At 43.9% G+C, this 21,662-nt stretch overlaps 1 protein-coding gene across 4 annotated transcripts; it reads right to left on the bottom strand.

The window, feature by feature from the left end:
• Positions 1–1,410: 1,410 nt before the first annotated feature.
• On the bottom strand, positions 1,411–21,656 carry Atpsckmt (ATP synthase c subunit lysine N-methyltransferase). Of its 4 annotated transcripts, none has more exons than XM_005065467.4 (5): positions 21,377–21,656; positions 15,841–16,118; positions 13,442–13,579; positions 11,162–11,212; positions 1,411–2,222 (listed from the first exon to the last, which is right to left on the bottom strand). In XM_005065467.4, exons 1-5 carry the CDS (start codon positions 21,474–21,476, stop codon positions 2,052–2,054), a joined length of 738 nt encoding a protein of 245 aa, XP_005065524.2. In that variant the 5' UTR covers positions 21,477–21,656; the 3' UTR covers positions 1,411–2,051. The 4 variants fall into 4 exon arrangements, with proteins under 4 accessions (XP_005065524.2, XP_040613629.1, XP_040613628.1 ...); XM_040757695.1 differs by lacking the exon at positions 21,377–21,656 and adding an exon at positions 20,269–20,939; XM_040757696.1 differs by having other exon boundaries at positions 2,056–2,222; positions 13,486–13,579.
• Positions 21,657–21,662: the final 6 nt, after the last annotated feature.

The following is a 21,662-nucleotide window of genomic DNA, read 5'->3' as shown; positions in this document are numbered from 1 at the left end:
CTTTGAATATTATCAAGTTGGCACTGCACTCTGATTCATCTGTTCAGACATGAACCTACTTTTGACATTCAAATAACTGTTGTAAGCAAACTTGATCAGTGTCCTTAACCTAGTAACTGAAAAAAATTCAAACAGAGGAGCCCTATCTTCCACTAGAAAAGTCTTCATTGCACTGTTTATTTAACAAAGTGCCATGTCAAAGTCTAATTCATAACCTCACAGAAATTGGCCAAAACACTTCTAAGACACTCTGAGATGGCAGAACCTAGCATCAGCTAATGCTTACCACGTTAAAGGGGGAAATGGTAAGCTATACATGACTGTAGTTTGATACCTTTACAAACCCATCAGAAACATACAGAAAACTATGGAATACACCCAAGGTACAAAAGACCCCACATCTACTGGCAAGGAGCTGTGGTGGTCCCTCTCAGTATGTGTCCAGAATATCACAGCAGTAGATAGAGCAGGAGGTGAGAGCAAGAGATGGACAGCAATGCCTGTGCTCCCACCAAAACCACCCACCCATGCAGCAGAACTCACTCTTCACAGGAAAATCAGAGACCTGGAAAGTGAAAGACAGCAGCAAGCAACAAATGATGTAATGCCTACACCCTCCGTGGGCTCCCCATAAACACACAAAGCTTCCATTTCTTCAGAGAACCTCACACACACTCAAGTTTACTATCTGCTTCAGTCTTGTACACATGAAATCCTGGAGGTCATGAGTCAGGCGTGTATTCTCATGAATCAGCGCATCTTCGCCAGACATCAAGCATGTGATGAATGAGTGACAGAATGCATGTGTCTCCAGTTGGTCCTCACTTACAAGAGAAGAATCAAATGCTATTCTTATGTTTATCTAAATATTCAGTCATCTTTTCAATTCATAGGGTCCCAGTGTAGGAGCAGAGCTCATTCTTTTCTGTTACAGACAGATGAGTTGCTGCCATGCCATCATTCAACATTCAGTTTTCAGATCTATGAAGCCCGTCTACCCACAATCAAAGGTTTTCCCTAACTTGTCTTCTACCTAAATCAGTCAAGTCTATTCTTGTGAGAAATGTTAAATAAATGACTGTTCTCATAAAATAAGTGACTAGTAGAAATAATCTGTAACTTCCCTGTATAAACTTTACTTTTATCATTTACAGACCAAAGACTGCAGAGAATTTTAAAAACTGTCCCTCAGACCCATGCTCAATGTGTCACTGTCCTGGCAGCAGACACCAAGGCTCAGAGATACTAAGTCACTGCCCAAGGCCTCCTGCTAAGAACCGGAACTCAACTCATGTTCCAGAGCTCGATCACTAATGTTAAGCCCTTACTAACTTCTCCCTGGGCCTCATTAAAACTAAGATGCTACTCATGGTAACGCCAAATGTATAACAATGCTAAAGCCAAGCACAATTTGTCACAATTTTCCCAATTTTAAAGCATGTGATTGTTACATAGACTGTTGACACACAGTTGAACATGCACATATACATATTCAATCAATAAAGTACAGCAAGCTACCAGTATTAGGGCAATATATTCTTTATAAACATTACAAAATATAAATGCCACTATCTGAATCTTTTATAAAATTAATTTAGCTACAAACTACAGAAAGGAGATACATCTCACTCATGAACAAAACTGTAGGAAACTGCAGACGTTGCCCCCTCCCTCTTCATCTGTGGCATTAAACCATGCTGCTTCGAGATGATAACCTTCTGTCCCATAAACATGACTCAATTATTTATATCTTCAAGCATCCGAGTGTAGGAACAGGTAGTAAACCCATTCAAAATATTCCATGAAGAGCAATTTTACTGGGAAGCTAGAGGAGGAAGGATCACTCAGGTCATCCTAAGCTACACAGAAAATTCAAGGCCAAACCAGACTACGTGAAACTGTCTTCACACCTAGATGTTTTTCTGAGCTCCTGACCCTTTTCTCCAAAGGGTAAGAACAGCAACGGTGACTTCCCATTCCATGTCAAGGAATGTTTGCTCTGTGACCTACCTGAAGGTCTACTAGATGACCCACCCACTTGATGCTCACATTCAGGCCCTCTTTTCCCGCCCTCTAAACGTGCTCATGTCATACGCCCACACGGTGTCAATCCCCTCTCCAGTAGTGTGGTCTGGAGTCCAGTGTGGGAAAGGGAACCGGCAGGCAATAACTCTAGCGTCATCCTCAAGTTCCAGCTCAAGTTTCTTCTCCAGCTGCGGCATCTGTGGAGAACAGCAGCCATTAGGTTTCCCAAACAACAAAGGAGAGGACTTCAACATGCCTTTCCACACCTCAAAGTCCCGGAGATACCTATAATCACTCATCAAGCAATCCATTAACACAAGAAGACACATTCACAGCAGTGCAAGGACATCTTCTAGTACCAATTATAAAATAACCTATTTTAGAAGATACATATCATAAATTCTTGATTTTCTGACAAAAATCATGATATGGCAATAATTAAAATACTAATTATGTTGAATGATGTACCTACTTAAGCACTTCAATATAGCATGTATTTCATGTATTTAAGACCTATTTTTCTATACTTTTACCATCTCTGAATTGGAACACATCAAACAACTGACATTATCCTAGAATTACAATCTCTGGGTTTTTTTGGGTTTTTTTCTCAATTATAACAGTATACTGTAGCATTAACGTCTAGAGTCGGTGACATATTGTTTAATTGCATCCTGAAAAAGTATACATTCTACCACTTAGAAATAATTTTAATCCCAGGATCTCTGTGATGGGCCAGCCTGGTCTACAGAGTGAGTTCCAGGACAGTCAGGGCTACACAGAAAAACCCTGTCTTGAAAACCCAAAAGGGGAAAGAAGAAATAATTTTTCGCCATGTGTATAATATACTGGTGATGCACATCTTCCCTTAGCAGTGTTTAGTTCTACAAGGTGTGGCCAGGACCTGACACACTAGGCACCCCTCCCCCACCAAGCTGCATCTGCAGCATTGAATTTCTAAATAACATAGATTATATCAATCTCGTATAATTTTATTAGCCTCTCTACCAATAATGTTTTTAATATTACTGAAAGTATTGACATTTTAATTACATCAACAATATTCAAAATTATCTGCAGTTTGTAAAAATGTATTAACACCCTCATATTCTAAAAATGTTTCACTTTCTACTTTTAACTGATCTTGAGATGGTGTCAACTTGCAGCCAAGCTGCAAGAACTGAACAAAGGAGCCATCTGCAGTCCACCCCGGCAGAGTCCTAGCACTGCCTTGTTGCTCATTACAGTCCTCTGCCCCCATGAGCTGTCTCTAAACCTTTGAGAAGAGGCTACATCCAACACTGCTCTTTCTTACACACCTATCTGAGGCACACATCAGGAAAACTTATTCTGCCCCTAGTAACGCCAGAACAATTCAGTCTTTTTCTCCCAGTGGTGCCCTGTACCGCCCAGGAAGGAGCTCTGTGATCAGCCAGATGTGGTTTCTTTGGTCTCCTAGTTTGGGGTTAGTGTTCTTTGTTTTTGTTTGGTTTGTTTGTGGTACTAAGGGATGGTCTGCCTTGCGTATGTCAACCCAAGGCTCTACCCCAGCTATACACACTTCAGCCTCTTCTGACCTGGGACAGTTCCCATCTTTCTCGTCTTTCATGACAGTGGACCAAAGATCCTCAACTCAGGTTCCACTGCTACTTGCTCTTGATGGCTCAGTGGGTCTCTGGCAAAAGCCCTGCTATCAGCCTGTGAACTCACCAGGGCTCCAGAAGCCCAGAAGGCCCTCCTGCTCCCGATGGTGCCATAACCACTTGCTCAGGCGAATCTGGTATCTCTGTGATGTGTTGCCATCTTCCCTTTACCCTTAGTGGCCATCTCTGCCCTAGACACAGCATACACTGAGCGTTCTGAATCCAGTCAACTTTTACTAGGAAGGCCACAGAGTGACAACGGGCTACTCCATCCTTCCTCTAGATCAACAGATCTCAACCCAGGGGTTGAGATCCCTTTGGGGGTGGAACAACCCCCTTCACAGGAATCCCCAAAAACCATCAGAAAACACAGATATTTACACTATGATTCACAACAGTAGCAAAATGACAGTTTTATGAAGTGTGGAGGTCCTAGCAGGTGTCACTGCAGACAGTAATCAGCAAAAGGACAAGAATGAAAACCCAGTGAAGATTGATTTCATCAACCTGGATCAGACTTCGGGGAGCCTAATACCAGGTGGTTCATTGTCAGCATATTTAAAACACAGTTCACTTTGGGAAGAGGTTTGCAAGCAACAAATCAGTCCAATTCCAGGTGAACAATAAAGCTTAAAATGTGTCTACATAGAATCTTCTACACAGAACATGTAACCATGAGGATGGGTTCTATAGGTAAAAGGCCTAGAATCTAGTGTGGTCTCGGATTGATAGCAGAGGTCAGCAGGCCACAGAGTATTGGTGACATCTACTCTAAAGATATATATAGCATAGGGTAGGTGAGGTCTGCCCCTATAGCAGAAGGTGGGTGAGGTCTGCTTCCACAGTTGACAAAAAAGTCACCATGTCCTTAACAAAATCTACTCTGAACTTTATGGATGGAATGTAGGTATTGAATGAATTTTTATCTCCTCCAGTGAGGAGACACCACTGCACGACTAACATTCCTGGTTCTCTTAGTACTTCTCTGTAAGTACAAGGACCTCTTTGCTTGTGCCCCCAACAAGGAAGTAGCAACAAAAGTGATTTCATGGTTGGGGGTCACCACACATGAGGAACTGTATTAAAGAGTCACAGCATTAAGAAGGTTGCAAACCATTGCTCTAGAAGAACAGTTAGTATTATGTTGCAAGGGCAAGCTTTCCCTTCCTGTGTCACTCTGCCTCACTGCCTGTAGCATGTATCTATTGAATATATATATATGTATATATATATATATTATATACACACACACATATATATATATCCATATTCTAATTCCATTCAATGGCTCATAATTCATTGTTGACTTTGCTTATGCTAATGTTCAAGCTGTCCCAATCTTGACCATGGTGCACCTCCTGCATCTGGTTGCTCTGTCCTTTGGACATACACCCAGTAAATATCTTTGAATACTTCTTTGTGTTTTGGCTCAATAAAATTTTCCAAGCTTCCCTCCTGCAACCCTAGATCAGCTATTCTCAAGGATTCCTAGTTCCCTGTAGTGAAAAATGATACTTAGAAATGAAGAGCTAAGCAGAAACTACTCCCTCTAAAAGTAACTACAGCAAGACAAAGAAACCAGCAGGGCTCTTGTGAAGGTTTTATTCTTGCCCAGCGTCTTACAAAAAATGACTTGAAAAAAAAAAACCCAAGATATGGAGCGAATAAGCCAAAATTCTAATGCATCATTAGAATTGATAATGGAGAATAAATTCCATTAAAGAGAAAAGATTTCTAGTCTTCTAACGGCCAGCAAAGAACTAAAAAAAAAAAAAAAAAAAAAAAAAAGAAGAAGAAAAAGAAAAAAGAAATTATTCCTTAAGGGAAAAATTAAATAAGAAAAAATGAGACAACATGCATTTTTCAAAATATCAGGTTTCTTATGGTAATTTTGCTCATAAAAAGATAATTATAAATGTATTCACTTTTATGGTTTCTTTTATTTGAGAGTGACTGTCATATGCTAAATCAAGATAAACCTAAAAAATGAAAGAAGCTATTTCAATCATAAGAAATTAACTGACTAAATTACACATAAATATGCATCAAATCTGTCCTGATATCACACACGAGGAGAAGTAGTGCTGTGTCATGCCTGTCTAATAGAATTCAAAATTATTCACATAATTATGGGTTTCAAAGTACCACAAACTATCATATTCTAATCATAGCTTCAAAATTTGAAGCACGAGTTGAATCAGTTACAGGCATAAGACATACCTATGGCTGACGGTACTGACCCATGACCTGGCAGCCTCCTTCGTCCTCCATTTGGCTCCAGAGATAGGGACATCCTCACCCAGAATCTCCTGAAGCTGTGGCTACTTATGCCTCACTTCCCAGACAAAGCTCAGGCCTTGGGCAGGTCCTCCCTGAGATCTGCCTGCCTCCTGGACTTGCCCCATGGTCATGTAGTCAGGTGTGTGCACAGTCAGACCCTTCTATACCCAAGACATCATGTGACTCCAGACCCTTCCTTACCCAAGACTGCGAGTGACTTCACTCTTCCTTACCCAACACTGTCACCCACACAGAGCCTCTACAGCTGGCTCTGCCTATACCTCTCCCGGCTCAGCTCCTAGCGAACCAAACATCCAGGATGCAGAAGACAAGAAGTGGCTGGCCTAGACTCCTGTGTCTTTGACCAGTGCTGGAGATGCTCACGACCTCTGCTGAGGTTCTCTTTGCAGTGCAGATGGAATTTGACATCTTCTCACCAGCTAACCCACCCCTGAGGGAGCCTCAGTCTATCACCTGGACACCACAAAGAGCACATAACTGTCTCCCAATCTCTAATGTCTTAGATCTGACCTCCATGCAGTGGTGGTGGTCTTTTCCTATCCTAACCAGTCTCTATGCCTTCTGCTCATCCTCACCAGTTCCTTACTTTAGAAGAACCAGCATCCTTCCTTGATTCACCTCAAATTCACATCACCTCATTACCTGCACTTGCTTATTGCTCTCCAGACAACAGGCGTACACACCATGCAGGTCCTCAACCTGAATGACTCTTCATGGACAGCATCCTTTCAGGAATGCTGACCTAGCCCTGCTCCTTCCCTGTTCTCAATAGCCCCCCAGAGTGTATTCTCTTCTAGTATATGGCATATTCTATGTAGATTTTTCATTTAACATATACTCTTTCCACTAGTATAGAGGTACTGTCAGAACACACTCCAAGAATGGAGTCATATGAGAGGAACTTAGAGTGCTTTTGCAAGAACACTCCAAGAAAACAAGACAAGGGTCTTGTGACCTTGGTTTCTTTAAAACATGGAATTATTTTCAGACTGTTTCCATGCTCTTCCCAGGTGTAGTGGTTGGGGGGGAGTTTACTTCAGATTGCTCATTATTGCTTGCTGTTAAGAGAAGCTTTTTCCTTTGCTAGCCGCTTTGGTTTATCCCCCCGCCAGTCGCCTGGGCTCTGCCGCGCCAGCCTGGTTCTAGATCCACATGAGTCCCAAATAAACACACAGGAGGCTATATTAATTATGAAGCTGTTGGCCTTGCTTGTCTCTTACTGGCTAGCTCTGCTTTAAGTAATTACCCCATAATTGTTAATCTAAGTATGTTTCTTACCGGAGAATAGTTCCCGGCTTCCTACCCCAATGGCGTCACATGTCGAACTCTCTTGTGTTTCTCCTACCCAGAATCCTCCTGGATTCCTAGTCCCTCCTATCTAGGTTTTCTATAGGCTCAACAGTACTTTATTGACAAATAACAGGCAAATAACAGGACTTCCCCAACAGCTTGCTGTTGTTATTGAATTAAATGTTTAAACTATCCTTTATGACTCTATGGAAAACACGGTTTTGACACGTGTAGCTTGTCCTTGTGATTGTGTACAGCTTGTACTCATGAGGACTTTACTGCTGTGATGCCTGTCTGAGGCTCTGAATGAATCTGGCTATTGCCTGAGACGTTAGTCTGCCTCGTTCGTCGGCTCCACTCTCCCAGGTCCTACCACCTCCTGAACGGTGACCAGGTACCTCGGTGTTCATGTTTTGTCCCTCACGCCCGTAGTCAAGTGATAAGGAGACCCTGTCTCTGTTGCAGCAGCCACACCTGCTCATGAAGAAAGCCTATAGGCACAGAAGTGCACAGCGCACAATATCCACTGAATGCAACATGGGACCACGGAGGACAGTTTCAGAGAGAGAAAGGTGGGTGTTCACTAAGTCCAGTGCAGAGTGGGCCTGAGGCAGGCTCTGGGGAGCAGCACAGTAAAGTCCAAACACTGACAAGATAAAGAACTGTGCAGAGAACTAATTTAAAAAATGACTAAGGCCGGGCGGTGGTGGCACACGCCTTTAATCCCAGCACGCAGGAGGCAGAGGCAGGCAGATCTCTGTGAGTTCGAGGCTGGGCTGGACCGACAGCCTCCAAAACAATACAGAGAAACCTTGTCTTGTAAAAAACCAAAAAAAAAAAAAAATGACTAAGACAAGGTCACAAGTGGGCAAGGGCCGCCCCATGCCAGTCTGAGTCCCATGGCATGTTTGGACCTTTCCCTAAGTTAGCAAGACATCACAGAGGGTTTATGGGTTAGTGTTTTGGTTTTGGGGGGAGGTGTTTGTTTGAGACAAGGTCTCATGTAATCCAGGCTGACTTCAAACAGGCTATGTAGCCAAGGATGGCCTTGAACTCCTGATACTGTGCCTCTACCTCCCAGTGCTGGGACTACAGGCAAGCACCAGCACATCTGGTTTATGCAGTGCTAGGGATTGAACCCAGGGCTTCATGCACAACAGACAAACACTCTTACCACTAAGCTATATCTCTAACCTCACAACGGACAAACACTCTTACCACTGAGCTATATCTCCAGCCTCACAACAGAAAAACACTCTTACCACTGAGCTATATCTCTAGCTTCACAGAGGGTTTTAAAACAAAGACTCAATTAACCTGTTCCACGTTTTGGAAAGAGCCTCTTGGTGCATAAATTCATGCTAAATATGAGTATCTGCAACCCTGTAGAATGTTCATCAGGCCCAAAGGGGACTCCTCATCATTTGATACATACTTTACATTGAAGCGTTAACTCTAATTTCTACCTGCAACTGCACTGTGTCATCAGGAATAATCCCGTTGGTATCAAAAGCGAGGGCTGAGGAATTAAAAGCTGGCTGTCCTCCTCCATACTTGTCTAAGGCTTCCCCTGGCTCTTCCAAGTGCCGGTCAGTGCACCAGCTACCCTGAGACACTTGCCATGACACGCTGGTTTTGGAGGACCATCAGCTCATGTGAGGGGTACTGGGAGAATGGGATGCAACAGCATCCTTACACAGACAGGTAAAGGACTTCCCCAGGCCACCCAGCTATAAGAGGACAAAGCTGGTCTCCAACTTCCCAGGCAGTATTCTCTGAGGCCCCTCGCTACTTCCACTTGACCAAAGTTTGACGTGGGCTGAAAGTGGTGATTCCACTCATGACACTCTAGCTCAAAAGATGCCAAATGAGCTCCTGGCCAACCCACTGTGTGCAGAACAAGACTGGATCTTTTTTAAGGAACACCAATGCGCTGTGGATTACCACCACTCCTCTTTCTCCCCAGAAACAGTGAAATGCTGAGATTTCTTGGTTAAGATTTGTCTGTGGCCGGACGGTGGTGGCCCATGCCTTTAATCCCAGCACTCGGGAGGCAGAGGCAGGCGGATCTTTGAGTTCCAGGCTGGGCTGGACCGACAGCCTCCAAAACAATACAGAGAAACCCTGTCTCGTAAAAACCAAAAAAAAAAAAAAAAAAAAAAGATTTGTCTGTGTACAGGAGAGTTAGCAATAATTGCAAATATATTTTTTAAAATAACAAGACTCACTGAGGAAACAGCACCCTACTGTGCAACCAACCCCTACTGTGCAACCAACCCTGCTGCACAGCAGAGTTGTCTCCACTTAGCATTACAAAGGTCACTGCTGCCCCCAGCTGGGACACTGCAGGAGGGCAACAGAACCCACATCTCAGCTTAACTTCCTCTCTCCAGACAGCACAGAATTGCCAGGAAATCACTTTTCTACTTTCTACATTGAAGTTACTTGTCTCCAATATGCTCGCTCATTCTTACATCTGAGAAGGAAAAGCCCAAACATCGTAAGTAGTTAGCCACCATCAAAACTCAGTATCTAGTCTATGATCCCAAATTACTTTTACTTGTGGGGTGGGGAGAGTTGAGATGGGGGTGGGGCTTACTCTGAAACCCAAGCTTGCCTCAAACTTACAGTAAGCCTCCTCCCTTGGCCTCCGGAGTGCTGTGAATGCAGGTGTGAGCCCAGGCCTGACCCAAGCAAGTTTAAAATGATCAGGGACCAAGACCTCACACCTGCCTTCACTTTTAGAAGAAAAGCAGAGTTACTCACGGCATAGCAGACACAGTATACAGTCAGTCACTTTTGTAACACCATCTTTTTGGTTTGTAAAAAGCAAGAATGCTCCAATGTGGGGATCAATTTCTCAAGCAGTTAGACACTGCCTATGAAAGTCCCAAGCGTTGCTGGGCATGGTGGCACATGCCCATAACTTCTACCATAGGAAATTGGAGGCTGCATGTTGAAAGCCAGCCTGAGTTACATAGCCATTTCCAGAACAGCCAGTGATACTCTAGCTCAAAAAGCAACAACAAAAATCTAAGGAATAAATAAGAAAACAAAACAAAAGAAATGTAATTTCCTTTTTATTTTAGATTAAAAACCCTATCAGTTATATAGTGTCATTTCAGCAAACATCCAATTCTGCCACGATCATTATGGTTACAATTACAGACTGAGAAGTAAAAAGGGATTGATTTCTCTGGTCTCTAAACCAGCAATGGCAGTGAAGCATTCTACCCTGACCACCTCTGCATAGGCTAGAAAAACCCATTTTCAGTAAAATAGTGTGGCATTTTCACTTTGAAAGTACAAAATCAAAGTTCAATACTCAGCTCTTTGGCAAATCTGTGAATTGGAGGAAATTGAAACCAGTCGATGCTCATCCACCCTTAAAATTATCTTCCGGCAAAACTGAAGAATGATCAATTCAAAGGGAACGTCCCATTAACTTCCCCAAGTGACTGCAGCACGTGTGAGTGAGCAGCCGTGGAAACCACCAACTGCACTCAACACTGGGACTCCATAAAGAGGTTTTCAAACTGGGATTGTTAAGACTTCCCTGGGTCACTGAGATTTTTTTCTCTCTGAAGCCAAAATTTTAAAATGTGGCTGAATCTTTGTTTGTTTTGTTTTGTTTTTCGAGACAGGGTTTCTCTGTATTGTTTTGGAGGCTGTTCTGAAACTCACTCTGTAGACCACGCTGGCCACGAACTCACAGAGATCCGCCTGCCTCTGTGTCCCGAGTGCTGGGAATAAAGGCGTGCACCACCAACGCCCCACATGGCTGAATCCTTAATGATTAAATTTTTAAAGTTCATAGTATTTTATTAAACCAACAGACTAAAATCCAATCTTCCCTCAAAGTCACTGGGAAGCCATCACTACATGTGGTGACACATACTCACCATCTGAGGCACACCAAAAATGACAACATTGGAGTACTGTGCAAAGGTGACCTAAACGAGATGGAGAGCAAATGGTGGATTAATCCTAAGAAGTCAAGAATCACAGTAACCCTGTCACACCGGAGCCCACGTGGCCGGGCAGCAGGTCCTCACACACACACCCCAAGCAGAGCCTCCTTAAGAGGCACAGCAGAAAGAACTCCTTGCCCACACTGTGATGCACACCAGTCAAACACATCAGCTTCTCAGATGTATCCTGGGCCTCATCTCCCCGTCCTCACAATGACTCCATCAAGGCTGCCAGTCAAATCACCTAAAGCTACCTGTTTCACACTGCGGCATCTTCAGACTCCTACTCTTCCTCTTCCTAGAACAGTGCATTGAAAGTTCAATAAAATGGCTTTTGGAGCAGTTGAAAAATGGGGTAAAAGTGCTTTGCCAGTCAAAATTCTTATTGCCCAATAAAAGTTGTATTTACTCTGTGGAGACCATTTAGTTACATACAGTTTGAAAACAATGCAAGCAAAATCCAAGTGCATTTTTATAAGCTACTGAGGACAGTGTTACAGTGGGAAATTCTTATTTAAGAAAAAGCACTTTGTGAAGCTTTCTAACACAAAACACAGGCACTTTTTTTTTAAACAATAGCACAGGCACTAAGATCAACAATTAATATTGGAACCTCATGAAACTGAGAAGCTTCTGTAAGGCAAAGGACAGTTGTAATTTAAGAAAAGCAGCTCTCATGAGAATGACACCATGCGACAGGGTCCAAGCAGAGGGGTTTTTCATTAGGGGTAAGGAAGCATAAAAAGGAGAAAGGGTTCCGGCACGAAGATCATGGGCAAGATGGCACCCCCAGTTGGGTCTCTCCGCTCATCAAGCTCAGCCGATACTCAGCACTGGTCCTCCGCATGGCCTACAGCGTCAAACACTATAGTTACCTAAAACCCCGGGCAAAGGAGGAGAGGAGGAAAAGAAGAAACAGACTGAGAGGGAACTGGCAGAAGGTGACACCATACTCAAGTGAAGAGCCTGTGAGTTTGCCTTTCTTTAGCCACTAAGGATGAATAAAGCTTTGTCATGTGATAGAGAAAAAGGGGGGGGGGGAGAAGGGTGGGGGAGATCAGCCTCTGGAGACAGGAGCAGCAGGAGAGAGGAAAGAGGGGCACAGAGAGAGAGGGAGAGGGAGAAAGAGAGAAGGATGGGAGGTAGGCACGAAGAGAACGTAGTGCATATTGCACAGGTGGTGCTCTCAGTGGCTGCAGCTGAGGGTGTATCCTGTCAGAACCCCAAGGACAGGCTGCTACAGATGCCTCAATACTTACAGACATCATCAACAGCACAAAAAGGCAGCCCACAGAATGGGAAAAGATCTTCACCAACCCCACATCTGGCAGAGAGCTAATATTCAAAATATACAAAGAGCTCAAGAAGCTAGACATCAACAAACTAAATAATCCAGTTTTTAAAACGGGGTATAAATCTAAACAGAGAATTCTCAAAAGAGGAAACTCAAATGGCCAAGAAACAGAGGTTAAACATCCTTAGCCATCAGGGAAATGCAAATCAAATCAATTTCGAGACTCCATCTTACACCTATCAGAATGGCTAAGATCAAAAACACAATTGACAGCTCCTGCTGACCAGGATGTGGAGCAAGGGGAACAGTCCTCCACTGCTGGTTTGGATGATGTCCCTGGGAGGCCAGCTCTTTTCTGAGGGGAGGAGAAAGGGAGGATCCGGGAAAGAGAAGGTAGGGGGTGAAAGGTCAGGGGAAGGGGAAGGAGGGGAAACTGTAGTGGGATATAATATATAAGAGAATAAACATAAATAAAAAGTACAAAAATAAAGAGTACAAATATACTTAGAAAATCCTTACTTGTATGATTACAAGGAGCCACCATAGCATGGTTCATAACCTCTTCCTTCTATCATCCATTTTTATCTCTCTTAACATGCAAGCACACACAGAGAAAAGCCAAATATTTATCAAGAATAACCTATGATTTCCAAGTGAAATGAAATGCATCATTATTTCACAAAAAAAAAGAAAATGCTTTAATTTAGTCAATAAATTCTTAGCATTCACATGACTTTTATCCGAACTTGAAGCCTCTGCACGAAAGCACAGCATACTACAAATCTACCAGGTCACAACGCACTTACACTTTGTTACACCAAAACGCTCAACTGGACTTTATTTTTCTTGTCAGTCACACTAACTATGACTAAAGAAGGTCCTTTCGCTTAGCTAGTGCCATCCTCTGCGTCACATACCTTCCACAGGTCTGAAACATAAAACTTGGTGGAACCATGCACACCTTCTCTCCAGGCACGGTATCTCGAATACCAAACCAGCCAGGGATTCAGTTCATAGCCCACAGCCGGGAATCCTTCCTTTGCAGCTGCAATCACCTTGGGAGCAGGGGGTAAACAAAAGAAAAATGTCATCTTGCATGAGAGTTCCCTTTCTAGGATTTATAACCCCAAAAGAGTCCATTAAAAGGCACTTCTTGAGAGCTACTGGGAAAGAGGAAGGGATCAGGGAGAGGGGATATGGTAGTTTTGATGAGAATGGCCCCCATAAGAGCATATAATTGAATACTTGGCTCCCAGTTGGTGAAACTGTTTGGGAAGGATTAGTAAGAGTAGCCTTGCTGGTGGTTCATACCAGTACTCAGGAGGCAGATCTCTTGAGTTCAAGGCCACCCTGATCTACAGAGAGGGTCCCAAGCCAGCCAAGGCTATAAAGAGAAAGCCTGTCTCAAAAAAAAAAAAAACCCAACAACAACAACAAAAAACAAAAGAAGTGGCTTTATTCAAGGAGACATGTCGCTGGCTTTGAGGCTTCAAAAGCCCATGCCATTCCCAGCTAGCTGTCTGCCTTTTGCATGTAGATCAGACGTGAGCTCTCAGCTATTGTGCAGAACCCTGCCTGCTGCCAAGATCCCCACCCACCATGATGGTGATGAACCCTAACCCTCTGTAAGTCCCAAACACTCTTCTATGAGTTGTCTTGGTCATGGTGTCTCATCACAACAATAGAAAAGTAACTAAAACAGGAGCTAAGAGATGGTAGGTGGAGTGAGCAGGATCGAAGTGCACTATCTACATGGCCAAAATTTCACAACGGAGCCCACTGTTTCATATAATTGATATCAGCTTTAAAAAAAACTACTACTCCTTTTGATGAAGACCTCGTCTAAAAATGTTACATCTAGCCAGGTAGTGGCGAATGCCTTTAATCCCAGCACTCGGGAGGCAGAGGCAGGTGAATCTCTGTGAGTTTGAGGCCAGCCTCTAGCTCCAGGGCAGCCAGAGCTGTTACACAGAGAAACCCTGTCTCGAAAAGTTATATCTAAATTCTATAGTTCATGGACAAGACATGACTAACCCAAAATTTTCTGTATTTTGTCAAAGATTTTGTCTTGAGTTGGACAAATGCATCCTCGATGCTTGTTCAGCTAACCCTAGGTGGTAAAAAAAAAAAAAAAACACCACCATGGCTAGAAATCTGCACATCTCTCCATCAGTTGGGGGGGGGGATGAAAGTTAATAGTGAATAATGTGCAATAATAATAACCAGTTCAAGACCACAGTCCTCAGAAACTCACAACAGCTATGGTCACCTGCACACGATAAAGTCAGTCAACCTTCACAAGGCCCGGCCCCAGCCAGATGGAAGCATTCAGTGGTGGGTAGTGATGACAAGTGAATAATGGGAATTACTTAATATCCCAGAAATAAAAATAGTTAAGATGGCAAATATTACGTTTCACGATACTTTGTCGCAGTACGAGAAATGTTTAAAGCAGCTGAGTCACTTTCGGTGTCTCTTTCATGACTTTAGGTCTCAGACACAAAGCCAGTGTCCACAGGACTAGAAATATGGTGGAGTCCTGCTGGTCTGCACACCAACCACAGGCTGCCAGAACACAAGCCTTTCCCCATGCTGTCCCGACTCCTGCTCGTTGCCAGGATGCGGCCCAAGGATGAAGACACTGAGGCTCCATGCCAGTCAATGACCTCATCTTTACTCAGAGATTCAGGCTGGGAGCACAACATGTTAAAGTCACTAAAATTCTGATGATTTTTTTTAAAGACAAGGCCTCATGTAGCTGGCCTTGAAGTTATAATCCTCCTGCCTCCACCTCCCAAGCACTGGGATTTCAGTTATATGTAATTATCTATGCCCATCCTGAATTCCTATCTTTAGTCAAGTAGGACTTCACCAATAGCCTTTCTTATTTTAACTTTCTATCAGCTCCAAGGAATCATTATTACTCATGTATCAACACAGAGAAATATACAGCAAACATCTAAACTGCGAAAAAGTAAAGGTAATTTAACTCCACAAGTTCACGTTTCTTGTAATCATGCCATATTTACTGGACCAAAAATTCTAATAGACTATTTGGTAATTAGCAATTAACTGCTCCTTTCTATCTGGCATGTTTACAGAGTACTTTTCCTCCACGAGAAGAAAAAAATCAATCAGAGAAAAATGAATGTTAAACACATGCTGGTGGTCCAACGGTTTAGTCAAACACAAAATGAAACACACACTTTTCAAACTGTCACATTTGGCAAATCTTTGCAGAAGCCTCATCAGAAACATAAAGCAGAAATTTTAACAATTCTGGTTCCAAGCCTTAAAATGCTTTGACACAACTCACAATGCGTCCATCGCCACTGCCAATGTCCACCAGGGATCCTCTTCTGTGTCGCAACATCTTCACAACATTTTCAGTCTGCTTCGAAGTTGCAGGCACAAACGGCAAACACACTTTCCGGAGGGCTGGTGTGATAAATGGTGTAGCCACAGCATACAGTGTCACCAGTGCCCCACCAAGGATCCCAGGAAACAAGAGCCCCCAGTTGTTCTTCTTCAAACTGGCAGATTCCAAACTGGCAGGCAGAACATGGCCTGACTGCCTTTCTTCCTCAGGTATTTCTAGGTATGAACCATCGTTGAAAGAAAGCAGAAACACATAGAGCACACATTAGAAAGCCAAGGCCACATCTTCTTGACAACTCTTCTGACACGTTTTCATTTATTCAGGTTTATCTGTGTACATGTGTGTGTGTGCATGGGCGTGTGAGTGTGCGTGTACACACATGTGCAGATGCCCACAGAGGTCAGCAGAGATAACACATTCCCTGATATTGTAATTTAAGAAAAGCAGCACTTGAGAGAAAGACACCATGTGACAGGGTTCAAGCAGAGTTTTTAATTAGGGAAAGGGATCATAAAAAGGGGAAAGGAAAGGGGGAGACTGGCCTCTGAGGAGAGGAGCAGCAGGAGAGAAGAGGGAGGGGCAGAGAGCAGTGGGAGGTAAGATGAGGGAGGGAGAAGGGAACAGACAGAGAGAGGGAGAAACAGAGAGAGAGGAGGGGAGGTGGGCAGGGCCCTTTTAAAAGGGAATTTAGTGAATGTGCACAGGCGGTGCTCTTGGCTGCAGCTGAGGGCATATCCTGTCAGAACCCCAAGGACAGGTCAGTACAGATGCCAGAATACTATCAGATATTACAGGTGGTTGTGGCTGCCTGCCATAGGTGATGGGTACCAAATCTGAAAGAGCAGCAAGTGCTCTTAACCACTGAGCAAGCTCTCCAGCCCAACTCATCTTTTAAAGGATATGTTCACTGGATACAATCTAATTTACAAGTATAAAATTCTACAACAACTTCAAAACTCCACTGACAAAATTAAAGTGATTTGGAGGAAATTCTTCAATACTAATGAAAAAATCAAAATCTTTTTTTTTTCTCAATGTACTGGTTTAGAACGTGTCTAGGACTCCAGTAATTAATATGTTATCTCACTATCCACTATTACAAGTTTTAATCATAAACTTCACATTTTTATAGTATGAACACAGTTTTAAGAAAAAACAAACATGAAAATGTCCAGTTATTGCCCATTTAAAATGGGAGAGATGCAGTGCCCACCAAAACCACCCTAGCATCTATAATCTGGTTGTACAGCTACAATCTTGAGGCAACCAGAGATGAAAATCAGATTTTGCTGACGTTTTTAATACGTATGGTAATAAGAAATTGTTAAAGCTCGTGGAGGGGGGGGTCATCTCAATTCTCCCAGCACAGAAGAAAGCAAACAAACTCTAATCTGTGACCGCAAGGAAATCAATGGCACCTTAATACTCCTCCTCTTGAGTTGCCCTTTAAAATGCATCCTTAGAGGGATGCAAACTGAAGGGAAGCAGGTTGATGACAAGGGAAGCACAGTAAGAGCCAGACAAGGTGCCAGCTCTGTCTGTGTCAACAACCTGACCTCACAGCCCTCCTGATGAACTCCACCTCCCGCAGCTGTGGGCCCCAGAGCGGCTGGGAGAGTGGCTGAGTGGGTGCCGGCAGGGCACGCATAAGGCTGGGGCACACGGGAAGCAGAGGCACCCGCTGTCGACTATTTACACACTACTGGACAGTGTGAAACCCCACCGCAAACAGACCGGTGCTGCGGGAAGACTGAAAACACAGAGGCCCACAGGAAGCAGGAAGCGACACAGCAACAGGTCACAATCCAGGACATTTCTCAACACCCAGTTTCCTCAGCTCAGCATAGCTTTACTCTTCTTCTGACACCCACTACGGTGAGTTTTAAAGCTGTTTTTGTAGCAGAGAGACAGGGTGAGGAAAGGAAGTGAGTCTACTGAGGGTGCTGTGACCATGGGGGATGGGTTGTTCTGCTGAGGTTGCTATGATCATGAGGAAGGGAAGTTAAGTCTGCTTCTGGTGCTGTGGTGGGGTGTCTGCTGCTGCTATAACTGTGAGGAGGGAAAGTAAGACTCTACTGATGCTGTGATGGAGGGGTCTGGTGCTGATGCTGCTATGATCCTGAGGAAAGGAAGTTAAGTTGGCTGCTGATGCTGTGATGGGGGTTTGCTGCTGCTGCTGCCATCGAGCTGTATAAAGTTTCCTTTAGGTGTTTGATAACAGAAACCTTCAGTAATTTCAGCTATAAGTTTGACACTGTATGGAAGAAAATGCTACGGTCACTACACATTTGAGAGAAGTCAAGGCTCATTTTTACCCTGCCTTCATGCAGTGTCCTCCTAGGAGCATCCCATGGAACACGGCACAGACTATAAACACATTTAAGACTCAGTTCTGGTGTCTCAGAACCTAAGCTGTCTGTCCAGCATCTGATGAGCTGCTACTGTAGCATGGCTTGCTAACCAGGAGATTCTTCCTTTTTTGTACATAACTCAAAACCCAAGGAAAAGGGTTTAATGATACCACTGTCCTTGTCTAACTATCAAGTTTAAATTAACATGTACAAGGTATAAACTGAAAAGACTGTACAACAACTGTTACAAGCCATACTTGAAGACTACCAATGGGAGGAGTGGAGGCTCCAGTTTTTTTCTTTTTGAGACAGTCCTGCTATGAAGGCCATGCTGGTCTTGAACATAATTGATCCTCGTGCCTCAGCCTCCTAAATTCTAGGATTACAGGCATCCACCTCCATACTTAGCTTAGAAACACCATGTTTTAGGCTTTACTGGGACAGAATTAATACAATGTGTCCACTGGATGTGTACAATTCAATGGGTTTCAGTGTATACAACCCTCATCAGTTTTAGAACATTTTCATTGCCCACAAACCCCTGAATCCTTTAGCTGTCACCTCCCCACTCACCCTCTGCTAACCCCCTAAGTAACCATCACTGTTAGTCTCTATGTCCTCTACTCTGGACTTATATCAGATAGCTGCAAAGGGAGATGGCTCAGTGGTGCAGTGCTTGTTGTTCAAATGAAATGACCTAAGTTCAGATTTCCAGCACCCATGCAAAAGACAGACACAACCACAGAACTAGAAGGTGCAGACAGAAGGATCCCAGGGATTGGCTCACCAGCCAGCCTAGCCAAACAGGCAAGTTCCAGGTTCAGTGGGCAAGCAATAGAAATACCTTATGTCAAGCTTTCGCCTACACCAGTACACATATGGAACTTATGCATACACACATACGACCATACAGTATGTGGTCTTCTAACCAACTTCTGGCATTTAACACGGTGTACTCTAGAGTCACCCATGGGATTCCTTATCACTACTTGATTCCTTTTTACAACTGAACATAATTCCATCATATAGACCACACTGTTTATCAGTTTGGGTAATAGTTAAACACGTATCAGACAGCCCAAATTCTGCCTCACCTGCACCCTTCCATAAAACTAGAAGTGTATACAATAACAAGGTCCTGGTCTCCAGGGTCTCCCAGTTGGCCTGTGTTAAGTAGTGGGGACCAAATGAGGTAGACAAAGGATGCAAGAAATGTTATGCTGAATATGGGGAGAAATGGTAGGGAACTATAAGTAGAAAATCTGAACTGAGGGCAAAAGCAGCAAGCTTAGTACCAGGGCAGGATAGAGTGGGAATCTTTAAATACAATTGGTCACCTGCTCTCTCCTTCACCATGCAGGATGGAGATCCAGCACTTGGCAGCAAGTGTGTTTCCTTGCTGAGCCACCCTTGAAATCTTTCGTTAAACCAGCCTTGATGCCCACCAACAGATGAATGGCTACAGTTTGTTATATACACACAATGGCATTTTATTCAGTTGCAAAGTAAGAATGACTCAGAAAGGCAAATATGTTTTCTCTCAGATGTAAAATCTTGACTGATTGATCTGGTGGTGGCAGCCCACAATCCCAGCACTTGGGAAGCAGAAGCAGGTGGATCTCTGTGAGCTCAAGGCCAACCTGGTCTACAGAACTAGACTCAGGATAGCAAAGAAATCCTGTCTCAAAAAAAAAATCTTGATTAACTAATTGATAATCAAGTGCATGTCTGAGGAAGGAGGAAGAGGTCTAAAGGGAGAAGGGGGAAGGAAATAAGAGGCAACAAGAGAGACAAAATACTGCATGTTTTCTCCTATGTGGGACCTGGTTTAATGGTATATAGCACATGCATGTATGAAATAGCTATTTGGGGAGTGAAGACCAGCAAGTGGAAGAGTGGAAGACAGGAAATAGTGAGGGCGCTTAAAGCAAGGAGCAATGACGTAATTACATATATGAAAATGCTAAGAAACCTCATTTTGTATTGTTTTAAAACCCTTTCTTGTTGTACTGACCTAATGTCATCTGTGTCTTTTTGCTATATATCTCCTACTGATCCTACAAGTCATTCCTGACAGCGTTCTGACAAGAAATAGGGTGCAGACACCATTAAATATTTTGTATCCTCAAATCAACAGGAAAATGGGTTGCAGAATCTACCATTTGATTTTTTTATAAGCACCAGTTCATCAAAATTGAAGGGAAATAAGACTACTGTAAAACCCCAAGGACACCAGCAGCATCACTGAATTTAGGGCTAGGCATTAGGCAAGATTAACAAATCAGCAACTGTGTGACAGCAGGCTGGCTTTCAGGTCTATGCTGTTACATGCATTCCAATTTGGAGTACCTAATTAAAACTATGTAATACAGCAGGGACAGACAGTACTGGTAGAAGAGTGGAAATTCGTAAAAAAAAAAAATCCAAGCATATAAAATGGATGGCGATTTCGGGCCGACAGACAGCGCAATTAGCGTCACGGTATTCAAAAAAACGCTGGGGTTAAGAGCCAGAAACCAAGGCCGTGTTACATTGTCTCCACCTAGCAGTATACCCGTGGGCAAGCCGCTGCACCCGTGCATCGTGGGGAGTTAAGAACAAACACTGCAGGACCTGAGAGATGGCTCGGCGGGTTAAGAGAACTGGCTGCTCATTCAGAGAGCCAGAGTTTAATTCCCAGCAACCTCACGGTGGCTCCCAACCATCCACAAGGAGATCCGGTGCCCTCTTCTGGCCTGCAGGCATACGTGCAGACAGAGCATAATAAATGTCTAAGTCTTTACATAATTAAACATATAAGTCTTTAAAAAAAAGAACACTGCGTGCTGACGACCAGGCACTGAGCTCCCTCAACGACCACGGGTATACTGCTAGGTGGAGACAACGTAACACTAAGCAGCGGCTAGGCCACCACGGCGCCGAGTCCAGCAGCCCCGGGCTTAAGATCCGGCTGAGCACTAATCGGCATGCAACCGTCAGGGGCGTGCAGGACGGCGCAGGCGCAGAGCGCGACATCCACGCGCGCCCGCGACCACGCCGGCTGCCGGCCGTGCACCCGCGCCCCACGCTCGCCCGCTCCACAGCTAACAGAGGAGCCGGCCGCCATGCCGCCCAAGTCTCACCTCCTCTCTCCATCGCGAAACTTCCGGGGAGACCGGAAGTGGAATCTACCATGTTCCCGGAGCCGGGGTGGGAATCAAGGAAAAAATATCTTAGGGACATTAACTCCCTGCTACGACTCCGTTATTCAGAAACTCTCAGAAATCAAAACACTGAATAAATGGCTGAATTAGGGCTAGTAGTAGCTAGTAGTAGCGTTTGGGTTCTAGGCATCGCCTTCCGAGTTTTGGAATATCCCCTACTGGATGATAGAAGTTTCCAAGAGCGGCGGATTCCAGAAGGTACTCT

This window comes from Mesocricetus auratus, unplaced genomic scaffold (assembly GCF_017639785.1).
Source record: "Mesocricetus auratus isolate SY011 unplaced genomic scaffold, BCM_Maur_2.0 Super-Scaffold_100015, whole genome shotgun sequence".
NCBI classification, from domain to species: domain Eukaryota; kingdom Metazoa; phylum Chordata; class Mammalia; order Rodentia; family Cricetidae; genus Mesocricetus; species Mesocricetus auratus.
This window is presented reverse-complemented; position numbering and strand designations above follow the sequence as displayed.